This window comes from Cavia porcellus, unplaced genomic scaffold (genome assembly GCF_034190915.1).
Source record: "Cavia porcellus strain 051 isolate PalLab524CR breed Dunkin Hartley unplaced genomic scaffold, mCavPor4.1 scaffold_25, whole genome shotgun sequence".
In the NCBI taxonomy this organism is placed as follows: domain Eukaryota; kingdom Metazoa; phylum Chordata; class Mammalia; order Rodentia; family Caviidae; genus Cavia; species Cavia porcellus.
Window position 1 is genome coordinate 48,825,332 of NW_026947508.1, and position 19,564 is coordinate 48,844,895.

The following is a 19,564-nucleotide window of genomic DNA, read 5'->3' on the forward strand; positions in this document are numbered from 1 at the left end:
GAAACAAGATTTTTCAAAAAGTGACAAACAGAAGATAAGCAAAGAAAATCTAATCTATGCACAATCTGGACCCTCATCTTAAACCACTTCTCTCTTGGCCATGCAGGGAGGTGAAAATTACTTTTGTGTTCTCAAATTCCCTGATATTTTTAAATGAGCCATCATGTTCCCGAAGCGTTCATTTCAAATCCTTCACTTGCTGAATAGTCTTTGATATTTTATAGCCTGAAAAATAGAAGGAATGATGGTTGCAAACGCTTCCTTTTTTCCCATCTGCTTAGTTTCAAATTCACTCCTCCCAAGACAGAAAGCTGGTAACTCTTAATACAATGTGATTAGCCATTTGTGAGGCAAAAGAAGAGACATTTATTTTGAAAGACAGCTCCTTGGACGTTCAGTGTCTCTTGTGCAACAGTATTTGATGAAGCAAGCAAGAAAATAAACCCAAAACACATGGAGATGTTTTCCTGCGGGCTTGGGGAACACACGTCCCAGGGCAAATCTGGGCCCTTTCTAAAACCCAGGCTCCGGGCCTTAGGAAGACACGGAAAGGCTCACAGATGATAGGAAATCTCCTCTTGCTAAGGCCACATCTTTGGAACCCGGGTGCCCTCCTTGTCAGCTGCTGGGGAGTTTGCCATCCGCTTCATGGCCTCAGACTTCAGAGAAAGACTAATGGAAATGAGGAGACCAGCGTGTGATGGTGATTCTGCAGTTTCTCCCCTGTGCATCACAGCCGAGGTAGTTTACAAAGGCAGATGGAGCCTTCTGCCTATGACGCAAGAAGAAAATGAAATCTGATGGGGAATGTGAGGTTCTGAGGGGGGTTTCATCTCTGAGTATGTGTGGAAGAGGCGGCCAAATCATCGGCTGTCACGTGACTGCTTCAGTGGCCATGACGCCACAGGGAAAGGCTGGGGGGCCAGACAGACAGAGTGATACCCTGGCTCCTTGCTTGAGAGCATGGTAGCCTGAGACAGTAATGCGGTCATCTGGTGCTTGGGTTTGTAAAATGGAGGATGCTGGTGTGTACTTATTTCTTCTACCTGTCCAAACTGAGCCCCATTACCTACCTTTCAAATAATGAGGAGGTCCATGACTCCACCTACCTGAAGATGACATTAAAAGTCCATGAAATACTGTTTTATGCATCAATTCATTCACTCACCTGGCCAGCAGGTCCAACTGGGAATGTGGGCCAGGCCGTGGACATCACGGGTGCGCAGACCCACTGCTGGCCCTCCCCAGGGGGGTACGAGGCCCCATCTTTAGCCACTCACTCTCCTCACCCACACGTCCAGCCGCCAGCTGCAGACCTGATCACAGATTACATGCTGTTCTTGGAAAATGGATGAATGCAGGACACACAGGCTGGAGAAACCCATGCTGATTGTCTTATACATGCCTTGACCTTCTGTCCATTGTTTCTGCCCTTACATGTCTGCATGAGTTGATTCTCTATCTTCAAATTCCACGTCTTCCTTGAAGCTTTTCCTGCTGCAGCCTTCCTTCTAAAAGTCCTATCAGGTACACTCACTGGGTGTATCCTGCCACTGGCAGCATGGCAGAGAAAGAACAAACCAGAGCCAGTCTTGGGGTCAAGTCCTAGCTTTGCATCCCACCCCACCTCCAGCCCCGCGGAGAAGAGCCTCTGCTGTGGCTGAATATATACCCCGCGGTGGACACTGGGAATTATATCATATACCTCTGTTTTATGTTTCACTCACAGCAGTTCTCCCGTCTCAGCCTCTTGAGTGTTGAGACTACAGGTATGTACCCCGAAGCCTGGCAAGCCCCAAGTTTATTTTCTGTTAAAAGCCAAGTGTGGAGGAACACACCTGTAATCCCAGCACTCAGGAGCCTGGGGCAGGAGGATCACTGCAAGTTTGAGACCAGCCTGGGCTACACAGTGAGCTCAAGGTCAGCCTGAACTGCATAGCAAAAACACACACACACAAAAAAAAAACTGCTTTCCCAGGGGCTGGGGATTTAGCTCAGCGGCATAAGCGCCTGCCTTGCAAGCAGACAGTCGTGAGTTCAATCCCCGGTACTGATAAAAAGGAAAAAGACAAAAAAAAAATTGCTTTCCCCATTCTCCTACTTTCTTTTGGTTATGCTGTATATTTAAAGGATGCATAAGAACATAAACTATATTCTGTCCATTACAACCACCATTTGCTCTTCGCTCCACAAGTAAGCACATGTAAAGTGCTTGCCACCCGTTACAGCAATGTCCTGCTGGTCACTCTGAAGCCTGTGCCCTGGGAATCATCTCAGAAAGAGAACATGGGAATATTCCCTGCAATCTTCTGTGTTGAGAATATGTGTGGCCTCTACACTGGGAAGTCACTTTGGCTGTCAGATATGTTACTGTAGTCTTGCAACATAAAGGGCTTTTGTCAAAAAAGCTGGGACAATCTGGTTTTCTTTTCCTTTTAAGTGAATTTGTCTTTTAACTTGGATGCCTCACGTTTTTTCTTCTTCTTTCAAATCCACACACTTTACTAAAATATATCTCAGAACTGATCTTCCCTTTGATCTCGCCAGGTATGGGATGTGGCCTCTCCATATGAAGTCTTGAATCTCTTTTCAGGATAATTTTAGAAATAGTATTTTTTGTATTTATTCTCTTTCATTATTCCCTCTCCTCCTTTGGAGACACCTTTAAATCTTCCTCACTTGCCTTCTGCATTTGTCACTTCTTTTCACTTTTTGTTGCATGCTTAGATTTGTCATTATTATCCCGGGATATAAGTGATGTCATTCTTTTCTTTTCTTTTCTTTTTCTTTCTTTCTTTTTTTTGGCACCAGGGATTGAACTCACCATCTCACTTGTACCGCGGAGCTGACTCTGCAGCCCCCCCGTCCCCTTCTTATTCCCTGTTATCACTTGTACATCTTCACTGACATCCCTTCTAGTTGTCCTCATTTGTAAAATGAGCTTCTCTTTTCATTCCTGAGACCTAATTTCTGCATTGTGATTTTGAACAGTGTTTTCCTTCCATAACTTGGAAGTTTCTTTAAATATATAGTATAACTAAAAGAAACACTTTCTAGTTTTTTTAGCTCCCTGAGAAGCCACACCAGGTTAGAGCTCTTACCTGATTTTGTGAGTGTGCCCATCTAGAGACTTCTGACACCATCACTCATTTTTCTTTTCTTTTCTTTTTTGGTACCGGGGATCAAACTCATGACCACGCACTTGTAAGGCAGGTGCTTATGCCACTGAGCTAAATCCTTGGCCCCATCACTCATTTTCATAAAAACTTCACCATGAAATTGGGCCGGAATCCTCTCTGTTGCTCTTTCACACGAAATTATTTTCCTACACCTTTAGGATAAAGAGAAGAGTCAGGGCAGCTTTTCTAATTTCAGACTCTACAGCTTTCTCACCTGACTGAGAAGTGCTCGGAACTATGCTTCAGACTTTTCATAGCTTTGTCCCCCCTGCCCACTCTCTTCTCGGCTCCTTGTTTTCTGGCCTACCCCATTTGTACTCTGCTCCTGGTAGCGTCTCCTATGAGGTCAGGGGAAGCAGCTTTGGCTGTTCTGGAGTCCATGAGACCTGGGCTGCTCCCACTCCACGGAGCTGACCCGGAGCCGTCACAGTCGTGGGCTACAAATTCACATACAAGCCAACTTCTGCAGCTACCTCCTTAGGGTCTGCTGTGCTCTCCAGACAGCGCCTGTTGGCTACGATGCGGTTGTTTGCATATTCCCTGTTGCTCCCTTCTGCTTCTTTCCCCAAAATGCTGACACCATGCAAGTCAGCACTGCCAAACGCTTCCTCCGTTTGGATTCTGGGTCTCTGGAGATGGCCCATGACCAAGTTTTGCTGTAGGTGTTATCCATTGCTATCTGGTTACTCTGTCTTCATGAGAGAGTCAAGGAGTTACAGAAACCATGCTCACATCATCGCTTTCTTTGCTAAATTAATTCCTCTTTATACTATGGCAACTAATGAAATCAAACACAACAGGCAAGCCACCATCAACTTTCCCAAAGTATGAACTTGCTGATATAGTAATCTAAAAGCCTTTCCCTTTGCCTTCCCGACTAACAGTATTATGGTTCACTCAGGTAGCAGCGTGCCCTGCTGACTGTTCCTTGCTTCCCTTGCAGCCAAGGGTAACTGTATGACTGACACACTGCTCTCCAGTCAGATCTAAGCAGAAGATACTGGGTAGGCCTTTGGAGGAAGCCCATTGAAAGGCAGGCTAGCCCACTGGCTTGGCTCTTTTGCCCTTTGCTTTCTTGCTGCCTGTCAAGAGCTGAGCTGAGGGGCTGGGGATTTAGCTCAGTGGCATAAGCACCTGCCTTGCAAGCAGGCGGTCGTGAGTTCGATCCCGGGTACCGATACAATAAAAAAATAAAATTAAAAAAAAAAAAAAAGAGCTGAGCTGAACTGGAAGTTACCAACTGTTAAGAGCAGTTAAGACAAGTGAAAATGAACCCATCAGTCAGGTTTTTAATCAGGTGCCAGCTCCCTTAATGTCCCACTCTGCCCCATGCACCAATGTCAGGCAAGGGTTAAGTAGGTCAGTGGAGACAGAAGTTATCTTACCACAAAGGGATCCCTAATTAACAGGCTTCTGCTAGCTTAAAATCCCAGGACTACTCAGAGACAGGGAAGGGCTAAGAGTGAAAAAGTCCTGAATACTGAATGGAGAAGTATTTTTCGTCCCTCCTATTCCCCAAGAATTTGGTTTCTGCAGACCCAAAGGCCACGGCTAGGAAAGAAGTGTCCTGCACTAGAAATGCAGAGAAGCATGAGAGCACGGTGGCCAGAAGGCTGGGCACAGCAGGAACCCCACTCCCCGTAGAGGCACAGCAATCTGGCTTTGCACATAGTATGAAGCAGGGGCCTGTATGGCAGAGCCACTTTTGAGGCTGTTTTGGGTTTTGGGCCTGGAGCCATGCTCTGCACTACCTGTGCTTGAGGCCAACTAAGCAGAAAAGACTGAAATCACTGGACACCTGATGGCACCATGCAGCAGCCACATGAGACTCATTCCATCTCTGAACCTCTGTTGATGTGCACGCAAGGAAACTTGTTGGGGAAGCCATTGCTGGCCACTGGTGTCTCCATTTAACACTATTGAGACGAGAAGTCCTGCAACCGTATTCTTTACTGATGTTCCACACTCACAGGACATTTGCGTGCCCATCTACTCCTTATATCTTGACAGCAAGTAATTATACCAGACTCGTAGAAGCCTGCAGCATGGTAAGGATAAAACCTCAAGGGAAAATTTCAGATGAGCCATAAAACTGCAGGTGCAAACACTGTGTGTTATGTATTTCTTTTGCTTTTGTTTTTTTGAGACAGGGTCTCACTATGTGGTCGACTGGCCTTGAACTTACTACGTAGCCCAGGCTGGCCTTGGATCTGCAGCGATCCCCGTCTTAAGCTTCTCGAGTGCCAGGATGACCACTACGCACAGACGATGAGTTATCATTTTGCAGCCAATAGGTTCAGTTGCCCCAAATCAGATTATCAAAAATGAATTTTCAAATTACCAATTAATCCCAACCAAAGATTCCACTGTGTGGCTACCTTAGGAGGGAAGCAGCAGCAGTGAGGAGGGTCTGAGCATCCTTCAGAGGAGGGCCCCAGCACTCCAGGTGCTGGAAGCGGCCCTGACAAATAGCCCGTCCCCTACCTAGAGGCACTGGGAGGGAACGTGCACAGACTCACTCCCCGGCATTTCACTTCCAGGCAGCGCAGTCAGTGGCAACCCACGGGTGTAAAAGAACAGACAGACAGACACGTGTGCTGAACAACATTTAATGTTTGATTTGCTGTGGTTTTGTGCTGCTGGAGATCAAAACCAGGGCCTCCCTCATGCTAGGGAGACGCACTACATTGAGCCACTTCCTAGCCCAGCATTTTGTCCTGTTTATTAAATAGGTGATGAGCTTCGGCACAGAGCCGTTGTCCACTTCCTGCCTGCTTTGGCCACTCTGCTTTCCTGCAGCAGATCCAGGTCCAGAAGAACCACGCTCCCCAATACATGAAAAGAGAACTGAAAAACAAAAAGTGACTTTTAAGACAAGGCTTCTCCCTTACAGAAGAAAGCTACATTGTAGAAAAGGGTATTTAACGTTTAAAGTTAAACCACTGGCTGGGGATTTAACTCAGCAGCATAAGCATCTGCCTTGCAAGTATGTCGCCATGAGTTTGATCCCTGGTACCTAAATAAATAAACAAAGTTAAACCACTAACTCCCTAAACCTTGAGCCTTGGGGCTGGGGATTTAGCTCAGTGGTGTAAGCGCCTGCCTTGCAAGCAGGCAGTTGTGAGTTAGATCCCCAGTACTGATAAAAAGAAAAATGACAAAAAAAAAAAAAAAAATCCAAAACCTTGAGCCTTGAGCCCTGATTTCTGCGCTCAAAGTGAAAATCAATGTTGCAGGAGAGCTGACTTTTTAAAATGGTTCTATTTCCTTGGAAATCCAGGGATCTTATCCAACCCAGATCCGCATGCTCACCTTCACCCACCATGTCCCTGTTCTGCATCAGGCACTAGAGCAGGAACAATAAAGCAGACACAGAGGAACTTAAAAAGATCTGGAACTGAAAATCTGTGTGTAGTGGCTGAAACACAAGGACATGAAGCAGGACACACAGGGCAGGGTTAGCTCACTGCAACCCAGGTAGTTTGGACTTTCTTCTTTGGACAATGGGATGCAAAAAAATGACCCCCAAAAAACAAAAGTTGTTTCATGTATACACACACACACATATATATATGTATGTGGCAACCCACGGGTGTAAAAGAACAGACAGACAGAAATGTGTGCTGAACAACATTTAATGTTTGATTTGCTGTGGTTTTGTGGTGCTGAGATCAAATCCAGGGCCTCACTCATGCTAGGGAGACACACTACCACTGAGCCACTTCCTAGCCCTACATATACACATATATGTATATACATGTGTGTACACACACACACACACACACACACACACACATTTTTTGGCAATTCCAAAACGGAAACCAGAGCCTTCACACTGAGCTATGTCCCAGCCCTTTTCTCTTTTTATTTTCCGGAGGGGTCTGCTAAGCTGCGCAGCTTGGGCGTGAGCTTGCTATCCTCCTGCCGCAGGTTCCCTCAGTGCTGGGATTACAGATATGCATTATGCATCACCATGTTCCAAGTAAGGAAGTGAGCACGCCTGTAATCCCAGCACTTGGGGGGCTGAGGAAGGAAGATGTTTGAGGTCATCGTGGGCTGTGTAATGAGTTCAAGGTGGGCCTGGGCTACACAACAAGATCCTGTCTGAAAACAACTCCCTCCACCCTGAAAAAAGTAGGGAAATGATTCAGTCAAAAGCAAGATCCAGTACATTTTCAAAAGACTCCTGTGGCTGGAAACAGTGAATACTCAAAGAAGGAAAAGGAAAGAGTGGTTGAATCCTGAGTGCCCAGTATGATAAAGATTGCACAGGTTTGAGGAATACTCCAGAGGTAGCAGAGGAAACTCTTGCTGTCTAAGAAGATCTGGAACATGGGAAGGAAAAACCTACACTGATGTCTGTGTGTCTAGCTTGGGTGATGGTAGATTTCATAATGAATCCAAGTATTTGTTGAAGACTCATGCACTCGGTACTGTCCCTATGCTCGGCACCATGATGACCAAGTCAGACTCTGACCCAGCCCTGAAGAAACTTACAGGGAATTCAGCAAGGTAAACACACATACAAAGCATTGTTTAAGTATAATCATTACTGTGACAATGGAAAGGTGAGGTCAAAGCAGCCCGCCAGGGAGCGCTGAGGACTTCATTTTCAGATTGTTAGTCCATCTTTCTACTTGTCTGCTTCAAATTAACGTCAAGATTGCAGAAAGCTTTGAAGATAGAAAATTCCCTTTTCTTGCTGTCAGCTTTCAATGGGTGGCCTACAGGGAAGAGACCAGGAATTCCTAGCTCTTAAGCCACAGGATAGAAAGAAGATGACACCTTCCTTTGTAGCAGGATGGCCCTAATGTCACCAACAGCCAGCACTTCCTTCCCTCTCAGTCTAAGACCCGAGCCAGGGCCCCCACTGGCTGCTCATCTTGGGTGCCGCAGCCATGGTACAGTCATTCTCTGCCCTCTCCCTGGTTCCAGCCCCACACGTAGGCCTGGCCTATGTTGCCACTGCCTGGCCTGAAGTGTTCCAGTAAGTTCCTGTAGCCTGACGCTCCATGTAGAAGGCCTTCTAGCCCTGTGTGCACGAAATATACAATGGGGCCAGCTGTGGCGGTGCACAGCCATCATCCCAGCCCCTGGGAGGCTGAAACAGTAGGACTGCCACAGTTCAAGGCCAGCCTAGACCACACAGTGATGTCAAGGCCAGCCTGAGCTATACAGTGAGAAGCTATCTCAAAACCCCCAGAATTAGCAAAATAAAATATAATGACAAAACGAAATGAAATCAAATTGGGATGTCGAATCTGGGAATATGAGGCTAGTAGTGGTCAGCACCAGGTACCCGGCCCAGCATAGACCCTCAATCAATGGCACCTACCAAGTAGGTAAAGTTCTGAGCGCCACATGACATGCACAGCAGCTATTGTTTATTTAAAATCGTGTTTTCTCTGAGTGTCTGCTGGGTGCTGGCGCTGTACTAGTAAGTAAAGCTCTGCCTTGAGGAAGGTGCAGTCTAAGAAGTCCAGTAAATAAGTAAATCACCGTGAACAAAGAGCTGCAGAACGGCAGAGAGAAGAAAGGAAGTAGTATTATCTCAAGAAGAAAAACTTCACCAAGAAAAGGGTATCCAAGTGGGTCAAACAGCTGTAATAGATAAATGCCAGAAACAGCTCAAATGCCTATCAAGTGATGAATGGATAACGAAGACATGGTTTTTTACTACAATGGAATAATACTCTGCCATAAAGAAGAAAAAATTGAGACATTTCTAGCTAAATTAACACACCTTGAGACCATATTCTTAAGTAAAATAAATCAGCACAGATATGTAAATACTGCATTGTTTCTCTGGTGTGGTAAACTGAAAATATAAATAAAGGACTAAAATGTATAATAGATACTGTGAAATACAAAGAAAATGTTTAAATGGAAAGAGGAACTGGGGGGAGGGAGGAAAAGGAAGGAAAGGAAAAGGAAAAAAAAGGAGGAAAAAATAGAAATAAAACTTGTAAATGAGGAGAAAAAGGGTTGAAGGGAGGGTTGGAGAATGGGAAAAAAAGAATCAAGATGTATGATGTACAAATTCCCTATGATGAATGTGATTATTATGGATAACTAACATGTACCAATAAACTTAATTTTTAAAAAGTGGGCCCAGAAGACTCACTAAGAAATTGTTGCCAAGTGCGATGGCACACACCCATAGTGCCAGTATTTGGGAGGCTGAAGCAGGAGAGTCACTGTGAGTTTGAGGCCAACTGGGCTACACAGTGAGTTCAAAAGCAGTCCGAACTACATAGTGAGACCTTGTTTCAAAAAAAAAAAAAATCCAAGTAGAGAAGGAAAGGAAGGACATTGCAGAATGTAAAGAATAATACGGTTTTCAAATGTGTCCAGTAATTGGTGGCAGTATTTATGCTGTCATTATGAGACTGTGTGTATATGGCACATAAAGCAAGTAAGCACTTATCAGACGGGCATCACTAAACACGAGACCCTGGTAAGGTACAACACAGAGGCAGATATAAGATAGAACCATTCAGTAAAGCCCCCGTGACCCTAAACAGGAACTGGAAGCATCAGTGTGAGCGACAAACTATCTTCTTTCAAAAGCAAATGAACACACTTCCTGCCTCTGAACACCGGACATGCCTGCAAACAGCACCCAGGCTACCGCCGCGGGTGTGGCTGGCATCTTACACTGCGCCCTTGGCACACCTCTTCCCACCAACAGGAACCAGAACTCCTCAGGGAAACGGTTTGGTCTACAGCAGGACACGTTCAAAATAAGGCTGGGACGGCGTGGCAGCAAGACTCAGGAGCCAGCCCACGAGTGGTGCCAGAGACAGAACCACTGAGACATGAGCCGTGGGGACACCTGCCACAGGCTGCAGCTGCTGGCAATGGAGAAGAGCTGGGCGAGCAGCTGCTGGTCTGGAGGGAGGTAAGTAAAGAGGAGCCATTTCTTCTCTTTCTCATAAACTAACAAACACATGAAGTATTTTTACTAGATAAGTTAATAAAGACAAAATTGAAATATCACCCTTCTAAAAGCCCTAACGGGTTAATACATTTAGGCATTGCTTGCTACTGGCCACTGATATCAAAGAGAGATAATGACACATACAGGTAAGGAGTTTGGGAATGAAAAATCTAACAACCCACCAAAAACAAACAGAAGCTGGGCATGTAGCTCAGCAGCACACCACCCACCTGGCAAGTGTGAGGTCCTGAGTTCAATTCTCAGTACCCACTCCCCCAAAAAAGAAATCTGATCAACCCTCTAGATCCAACCACTAAGTCAGAGACCAGGGAACATGTCAGATGACTCACGCAGACACAATCAGCAAAATCCATACACTGAGAAACTAAGACAAATGATTCCTCAACCAACAAGGGAAAAGACAGTCGATGTAGAAATCTATAAAGACATAAACATTTACAACAAGTGGACCTTTTTGGATCTGAATCAAACAAGCAGGGAGAGTCATATTTGCAAAATATTCTGAAATCCAAACACTGCAATATATTTTCAATTATAGAGTCATTTTTAGATTTGGTTATGGTACTGTAATTGTGTTTTAAGAACACCTTTTACAGATACAGAATTTAAACATGGATGGGTGAAATAACTGAATCTTAGATTTACTTCAAAACAATATTGGAGGAAAGAGGTTGGGGATTTAGCTGTGTGGCATAGCACCTGCCCGGCAAGAATGAGATCCCGAGTCCAATTCCTGGTACCCAAAAAACAAAAGGCAACAAAACAAGAAAACAACATGGAGGAAAAAGGTGAGGAGCAGATGAGTGGACAGGTAAGCCAAAGCTGACCAAGCTGCTGACGCTGATAGTAAAAGTTTATTTACCTTCCATTAAGTTAAAGAAGAATAAAGTTATTGCATTGACCTATTTGCTGTCTTAGGTTCCCTCAGTCTATAAGAAAAGGAGTAACAAAGAAAACTGAGAAGGAAACAGGGCAGGGGCAGCAAACGCATCTCTGGGAAGGGACACATCAGCGCTGGTACGACGGCCTGCGGTTTGGATGCTGTGCTAGTGGAGATTACAGCACTGAGTCAAAGCCGATTTCAGAATTAAAGAACTGATGTGTATAAACCCTGCAAAGTGGCTTATAAAATGAGCACTCTCAACATGAGCGAGTAAATGATAATTGCATGCAGAGCCAGTGCATCAAATCAGGAGGGTTTTAATTACAAAGGACTCTCTAGAAGCCCTTTGTTCATTTATTATTAAAGCCCTTATCACACTGAGGTACAATTATCTGCTGGCGCCTGGTCACCGCCCACGGGAAGGCAGCCAGCTCTGGGCGTGGCCCTTCACAGGTTCCATCCCTCCAGCTGAAGCTGAGCTCCCCAGATCCACCTTCCAGGCTGTAGCAGGGTCCTGGCTCACAGAAGAAATGGCAGTGCCCTCAGATAACAGTGAGTAAGGAAAGGACAGAAGCCAGACATTCTTTATCCCATGTCAGTGACTTACGTGACAGGAGCTTCTCTACTTACAGTAATGTCCATTGGGATTCTGAGGCTCCAGGGAGAGAAGGGGTTAATGCTCTCCCCGAACCCATTCCAGGTTAAGGCTACAGGTTACACAGGGAAGGTTACCATGGAAACTAGAAGCCATTCCTTTTCGGTGAGAGCTGGAGTCCAGAGATTACAGTAGAAGGCATAGCCAGCTCATAAACGGGCAGCAAGCAGGGCCCATACAATCCCTCTTCTTGGCAAAATGATGAATACTTTTTGCTGGGAGGCTACAAAGGTGCTGTCCATCACCACCTCATTTGGAGACCTGACACCAGAAGGAGGTGCTGACACCTAAGTTTATAGATCTGAGCAAAGCCCAGAGTAGAAGCTTGAGACTGAAGCACCCCACGGGCCCAAGGGCCAAAATCTCCTAGGACACAGTTGAGTCCCATAGGTTACAGCGCCTTTGGTTCTTGGCCTACAGCATTTACAAGGAGAGGTGAGGATCCAACTGCAATCCTGCTTCACAGGAGGTGAAAAGAGCCACTCCCCAGATTGACATCAGCTCTCTTGGGCCAAAAGAGTGGTCCAGGAAACTGGGCTTTTGTGCCTGTCTCTGTCCCTCTCCAGTTGGTTTCAGAATTTCTTGTTCTTGAGATGCGAACACACATGGTGTCACCATGTCACCTTGATTGGCCTGTAACTTTCCCTCCCCCAAAGCCATAGGAAGCCACTCAACCTTCAGGACCCAGTTCAAACAAGCATCTCCACCCTTGCCCCTGGAAGCCACCTGAGCCACATGGTGCTCAGCTGACAACACACCTAAGACATTTTTCACACCACACTGTATCACATAACCTGTTAGGCTACTCACCTCATCATGAGGTCAAGACTGAACCTGATTTTAGAGGCCAGAGCACCATCAATAAAGGTGTGAATGGAAGAGTAAAGGGTGGCCCTGAGCCCAGCAAGCCAGGTACCTTTGGGAAAGCCACAGCCTGACCTGTGGCTTCATCTTCTAAGGGTTCATTCATCCTCCTACTATGAATGGCACTGGGCCCAGCACTGCAAAAACCAAGTCAAGTAAGACGCTGTCCCCTCCTCATGGCCTTCAGTCCTAAGAAGGGGACCACCATGGCCTAGGGCCTTCACTGTAAGGATCACTGGGTTCAGCTACGGAACGAGCTGAACAAGGGTGTAGACAATTAACCGTGATTCATGGAACTACCGATTGCTCATCCTACGGCAAGAAGCGCCAACACCAACCTGCTGAGGCAGCGGGAGGAGCTATTAGAACTTCTACTTATAATTCATCCCACGAGTGGAATGAAGCCTTAATAACCACCAAGCGGACTGATGACAGTATATGCTGATACTTGAAATATACACACATTACACCAGTTTGTGCTTGTGGAAAGCATTTGAAAATGGCCTCAACAACCCTGGTCTCCTACCAACTCCGAGGGCCTTGACTAAGAAAAGGGGAAGAAGGGAGAACATGGTAGTGCTCCAAAGGCCTGCGGTAGTGTACCGAGTTCCCTGCTCAGTCCGCCCTCCGGGAAGAAGGCCCTGCCAACAGACCCGCTAAGGCAGCTCTGACCAGTGGCATGTTGTCAGTCATTGGACTGTGCAACCTGAATTCTTCAATGAAGAGAGAAAATGCCCATTTGTTTTTCAAAAAGGAAATAAAGGGTCATAATCAGTGGGAACCACCATTCCTATACACATTCTTGGTCTACCAACAATGGGACAGAGATCTTTTTTCTTTTTAGAGGGGGCGTTCAGACAAAGTGTCACTGTGTGGTCCAAGGTGGCCCTGAACTAATGAGCCTCCTGTCTCAATCTCCTGAGTTCTGGGATTAAAAGTGTTATGAGCAACTGTGTGCCATAAGCTTCTATAAACAGGTCTCTAATCTTTGCTATTGGGGGGAATGGTGGGGACTGAACCCAGGGTCTTCATACTGAACTACATCCCCAGCTTTTTAAATTTCCTTTTAAAACAGAGTCTCGCTCTAAGTTGCCAAGTTATCCAAGCTGGGCTCAAATTTGTGATCCTCTTGTCTTAGCCTCTCAAGTAGCTGGCATTATAGGCAGGTAGCTGATTTTGTAATACAGGTTGTGTTATCCTTTTTTTTTTCTTTTTCTAGTACTCGGAATCAAACTCACAACCTCATGCTTGCCAGGCAGGCGCTGTGCCACTGACCTACATTTCTGGCCCTGTGTTATCCTTATTTTATAATTAGCTAAGGCTCAAAGACAGTAAGCCCCTTGGCCAAGGCACACTGCTAGTACATGGCAGAAGTAAGATTTAACTGTGATTCTACTCGACAATAAAGCCCTCAACTTTTGTGTACGGTTCACTCCTCTAAGAGACAGCAGCTTAAGCAGAAAGAACAGCTGATGATGACAAAGCACAGGAAAAGTCCTCGGCCTACAGTGAGATCATGCAGAGAGGGGAGCTTTATTCATTCTTCCCACAAATGTTTGAGCTTCCACAACACCAGGCTATGGGATGGGCAATGAAGCTACTCTCATGGAGCTGAGTCTCACGGGGAGACTCACTAGCACACAAAAGACCAACAGATTACTAAATGACTAAACAAATTAGCAGGTTGGCAGACAGACACATAGAAAATGACTGATATATGTGTAATACAAAGTATAATAGGTTCACAAGGTACAAGATGAGTGTTGGAAGGGCAGAAACATCTCAGAAAACTGGAACTGCAACCATCTAGCATGATCAATTCCAAAAAGGAGGATGTAGCTTGCCTACCGAGTGCTTGCCTAGCACGCGTGAAGCCTTGGGCTAAATTCCCAGCACCCATCCACAAAAAAGTTCAGCATGGCTGCAGCCTGGGTTAACTAAGAATGTAGAACAGCAAGGCAAAGAGCAAACCGTGAGGCTGAATATTTCCCCTGTCTCTCTTTCACCCCCTTAACTAGCCATTGAGAGTGGAAGCACCTCAGAGGCCCTGGGATGAATGAAACGAGGCATGACAGTTTAGAAGGTTTATTGAACCCCAAGAGTAATTTAAGAGGGGTCAACTCCGGGTCTGAGCCAGAGGGAGACACGAGAAGAACCACTAGGACTGTTATGAAACCAGTACGTGTCATGCTGCTAGAAAGGCTATCTGCAGCACTGGAAGTGGGACAGCAGGACAAGGGCAGGGACTTTTCTTACAACAGAACTGAAAAACTCATGTTCCCCAACCTGGGAGCCAATATTATATGATTGTAAACCTGAAGCTTTCAACCACAAAGACACATATAGAGACATGTACACACTCACACCCACGTGAAATGCAGGCAAAGCGTTCAGACCTCTCTGTTCTTGATGCTAACAGTAACTGCTACACCTGCTTATTTTGTACTGTAGCACACAGGATGCAAATATCATCTTACCTTTCTCCTTAGCTGAACTTGGCTGCTCCAACCGTTTGGTTAGAAGTAGCTGTAGATGTCAGGAGATGGTCCATCTCTGGGGCATCAAAAAAGTAGGCCTGCAGGAAAAGGGGCAGAGGGAGTCACAAACAAGGGTCCAGGGAAGCGATCCCTAAGCTCCACGCTAACAGCCCTGGGTTCCTGCGGCCCCTATGCTTTCTTTCCCAGATCTGCCATCACACTGAGGTGTGACTATCTCTCTGTTTCACTTGTGTGTGCATACTTTTAATGTTTTTAAGCAGTGATAAAGTTTATTTGAAAAATTAAAAGTGGAAAGCAAGATAGAAACTGGCTCTGCAGAGTAAACTTGAGCCAAGTAAAAGAGGAAAAAGCAAGAAAATGAACCCCCCAGAGAAGAAAGCAAGGTAGGCTAGCATGAGGAAATCCACAGCAGCGAGGGCGAAAGGTGTACGTGCACCCTTTGAGATTCAGCCTCCGTTTATTGGATACTTCTATGTTACATGACTTAAGAACGCCATGAGGTCATTACAATTATCCTTATGTGACAGGTAAAGAAACAAACGATGAGGCCAGGATTCAAGGCTAGGTCCAGCCTTACTCTAAAATGCGGTGTTACAGTCTCTCTTCGGGCAGAGACAGTCTCTCCAGCCCCTCTGCGCCACTAGCAACCTGCACAAAGCCTGGCACACTATGTAAACCGTCAGCACTCAATAGCGCAAACTACAGGCAGATTGTTGCTGAAGTAGTCACTGGCTCTGTACAAAGAAAGTGCTAGGTAAGCTTCCTTTCCTAATTTTTTTGCTTGGAAATGAAAGGTTTGATAAGTGCTTCTAGTCACCATTTCCAATTAAAATGTCAAAAATCAGAAGATGGTAGAGGAGGGAAGACTTTAAGGAGGAGCTCTATGAATCCAAACAATAGCCCAGGAAACCTCACTACCTTGAACTCCGGCTGTTCAAAGGGAAAGTAAATCTACCTCCATGGCAAAGCTGCCAACTGCTCAACCCCGCGGCAGCAGTGCATTAGGATGAAGTTAACAAGCCACCAAAACATCCACTTTCATCAACTCTGTAGTCTAACCGCCAGAAGGGGGCACCAACGTGACACGCTGGAGCCCGCCTGCTCTATCTCCTGTCTCAGTTCTACATTCTTTTCAAAAAGTTCCCCACTTTTGTCTTTTCTGGCTGCCTCTACTTCATCCCTCCCCACAGCAATTCTACTCCGTTTAAAAGATTTCCTCTCCAGAGCCTCTTCCTGCAGCCGTTTTCTGGGGTAGGGAAAGAAAAGTTCTAAATTTAAGAGGGAGCAGTCGCCACACGGCCCATTCTAGTCCTCCTAGGACCCTGCAGGAGCTCATAGGAAGAGGAACTCTCTTCCTGCTCCTGGTGAGGAACACTGGTGAGATGGAATGAGCCAGCATCCCAGGTTCTGTGGCCACTAACTCACACAGTGACCAAGGACAGATATCTCTGCCTCAAGAGCCCCAGCTTTATCTGTAAAACTCTAAGACTGAAAACAATGATCTTCAAGGGCCGTCTCTTTTTTTCTTGTCTTCCTTTTCTTTTTTAAGCACTAGGTATTGAACCTAGGGTCTTCTCATTGAACTACATTCCAGCCCTCTTCTATTTTTTATTCAAGATAGGGTCTACCCAGTTGGCTAGGCTGAGCTCCAATATGGTGATCCTCCTATCTGTCTGAGTGCTGGGACTACAGGTGTGACCACCACATATGGCTTTATCTCCAGTTTAAAGATGAGAAAGCTAAGATTTTCTCAAGGTTACACAACCATGACTGGTCTCCATGGTTGAGACTTGGCAGCAGGTCATTATCTGGCCCATGAGACCTCAGAGGAGATCTCAGACTCTCTAGGAGTACAGAGAGGGAGGGCACAGATCCTCTGGTGTCAGCAGGCCCCCTCCAAGCCCACAAGGACACATGCCCCAGATGCAGCCTCTGCCATGACTGCCAGGTGTGTTCCCTCGGCAGCTGGGGGACTGTTTACAAGTGCGCTCACAGGGCCTCAGCAGGTGTGGGACTGTCACATGCTTCACTGTGCTGAGGCAAAACACCATCCTGTGCTCCCCAGGGGACAGGGAGACAGCCTGGCTATCTAGTTTAGCCGGGGCCCCTCAGCTCAGATGACTACCCTGCCAATTCCTTTCTTGGTCCTTGCAATAGTAGTAACATCTTCCATTTGGGTCATTTGCCATATTTTCATGTTGCAAATACCATTCAATGCTTCCAGTAGCAAAGATGCTACCATGGCGTGCACAATCAGCTCTTTTTGTAGTGAGGCGAGAGTCCAAGATGAGAACTGACCAAAGCAGGAGTGGTGGGATGGGGACTGGCACCAAGTCTCCTCACTTCTGGGCCAGCTCTCCTCCAGACAGAAAGGAGGAGGCGGTGTGGAGGACAGAGCCCTGGACAGTCTTACGTGGGCACCAAGGAGCACTGTGTGACAGACTGACCCCAGCGGCTTCTGATGCCAGGCTCTTCTGCTAACATCTTCCAACCTGAAAAACCCTTCACGGTGTATGAAGGGTTTCCACAGCCATCTCACTGTATGTCACAAAAGGCCATGAAGATGTGCAAGTCTGACTGACCAGGAAAGCAAGGCCTGAGAGTTAAACTGCCCGCATTCATAATGCCATGGGCCTCCTCACCCAAGGCTCTTTTTATTCTATAATTGTGTCCTCTTCTACAACATTCTTGAACATCAAGATAGGCAGGAAAATACGGGCTTCAGGGCCATTTACCTCAGAAGGGAGCCAGAGTGACAGAAGGGAAAAACACTGCCACGGGTACCATGTGAGATGAGTCCTTTAAGGAAATGATTATCTTTTTAGTCCTCAAAGAGCTGAAAAAGATGCTGTTTTTTCCTCCTGCTTCTTCCTCTCATCAGCCTCCCAGTCAGGCATACAAGAGCAAAAATACAGAAGATGAGAGGATGTCAGTGACAGCAGCTCAGAAAAGGTGCTGTCCTTCAAAAGACAGAATGGCCCCCCGGGCCATGTAGAATTTTAAGGGGTTAGCCATAGCACCGTAGGGTCAAAGAAAAGGGACATCATTTATAGGACAACTTCTATGTTAAATATTCTTTTTGATTGTTTGTTTGAGGCAAAGTCTTGTTATAAAGTTCAAGCTTTGAACTAATGACTCTGACCTCACTATGTATCCCAGGCTGGCCTTGGCCTCATGGCATTCCTCCTGCTTCAGCCTCCCAAGCGCTGGGATTACAAGTATGCACCACCACACCCAGCTTGTTAAGTGTTTTCTGTGTATCACTTTGTTTGATCCTCAGAACAGCCTATGGCAAGAAATACAGCCATGATAACAGAGAAAAAAATGAGCTCAGAATTACAGAGCCACAGCTGCTCTCACACAGCCAGTATACAACTCAGCTGGCCTTCTACCTGGGCCTGCCTGATGCAAAACCACAGGCCCCTCCTAAAAGGTACCTAGAAACAGGGACCCCAAACCTGCTCTAAACAGGCTGCCCACCTAAGAGTCAACTCCATTTTCCTGTTCTTGGCTTCATTCTTGGGTTTTCTACCTATGAAACTTTAAATTCAAAATCTTTTTAGTTATGACAGAAGCCAACAAAGTATCCAAAGGCAGTGTTCCTCCAAAACCATACCCTAAACCATACAGAGGCACATGTCCACACATACTTCCTCTAAGCAGACACTAACCCTTAAAGCCAGAAGCTAAACCAGGTTCTCATGATTTTTACATCCTCTAGGATGCTGTAAAATAATGTCTCTTTCACAGAGCCGGTTCATTTTGTTTTGCGAGTGTGAGATGCTGGAGATGGAACCTAGGTCCTTGTGCCTGCGAGGTAAGCTTCTACCACACAGCTGCACCGCAGGCCTTCCCTAAATTTTATTTTGAGACAGAGACAGAGTCTTACAATTGCCTAGACTGGCCTCGAACTTTCAATCTTCCTGCCTCAACCTCCTGAGTTCTGGGATTACAAGTATGTACCACCCCGTCATGGAGTCAATATTAAAGAAAACATTGTGCCTAACATCTTGACATCTTTTAGAATCTGTATATAACACATGCCAAAAGAATTCAGAAATGAGACCATACCAAGCAGCCCACAGAAAGCAGCATGTGAAGCATCACAATTGTCACGATCGTGGCCATTGAAACGCGCCGGTTATCCTCACGAACAGCTGGCCAGAACGTCATTGCCAAGACAGATCCTGAGATGCCCAGGGCAATCAGGACTAGGATCCAACGAACTGCTTTCTGGGGGATAATCCACAGAATCTGAAAGAAGAGAAAAGAAGGGTGGAGGAAGAATTGTGGGAGGATTTCAGAGAAGTATGTGTTCACTGTAAACATACACATTTATAAATCCCTGCATCGATCAGTAGTTTGGTCCCAACATACATCTGGTTTCCAGGGCAAGCTGGAGGGAGAAAACCCTCCAGCAGGTAGACTGAGGCAGATGCTTCCAGGGTTGCAAGCCAAGCAGGTATGTGGCCCCCATAGCCCCATTTACTTTACATTCAAAAGGGACTGTCGATAGCACATGAG

The 19,564-nt window shown here is 46.0% G+C and overlaps 1 protein-coding gene across 4 annotated transcripts in view; it reads right to left on the reverse strand.

The window, feature by feature from the left end:
- Positions 1-5,772: 5,772 nt before the first annotated feature.
- The window catches only part of Yipf1 (Yip1 domain family member 1), a 37,190-nt gene continuing 23,398 nt past the window's right edge, over positions 5,773-19,564 (reverse strand). For all 4 annotated transcript variants that reach the window (XM_063236532.1, XM_063236531.1, XM_003464065.5 and 1 more), the window contains 3 exons: positions 19,112-19,294; positions 15,020-15,117; positions 5,773-6,026 (listed from right to left, as the gene is read on the reverse strand). In XM_063236532.1, the coding sequence (XP_063092602.1) occupies positions 15,028-15,117; positions 19,112-19,294 (273 nt within the window). In that variant the 3' untranslated portion in view covers positions 5,773-6,026; positions 15,020-15,027. The remainder of the gene's footprint in view (positions 6,027-15,019; positions 15,118-19,111; positions 19,295-19,564) is intronic.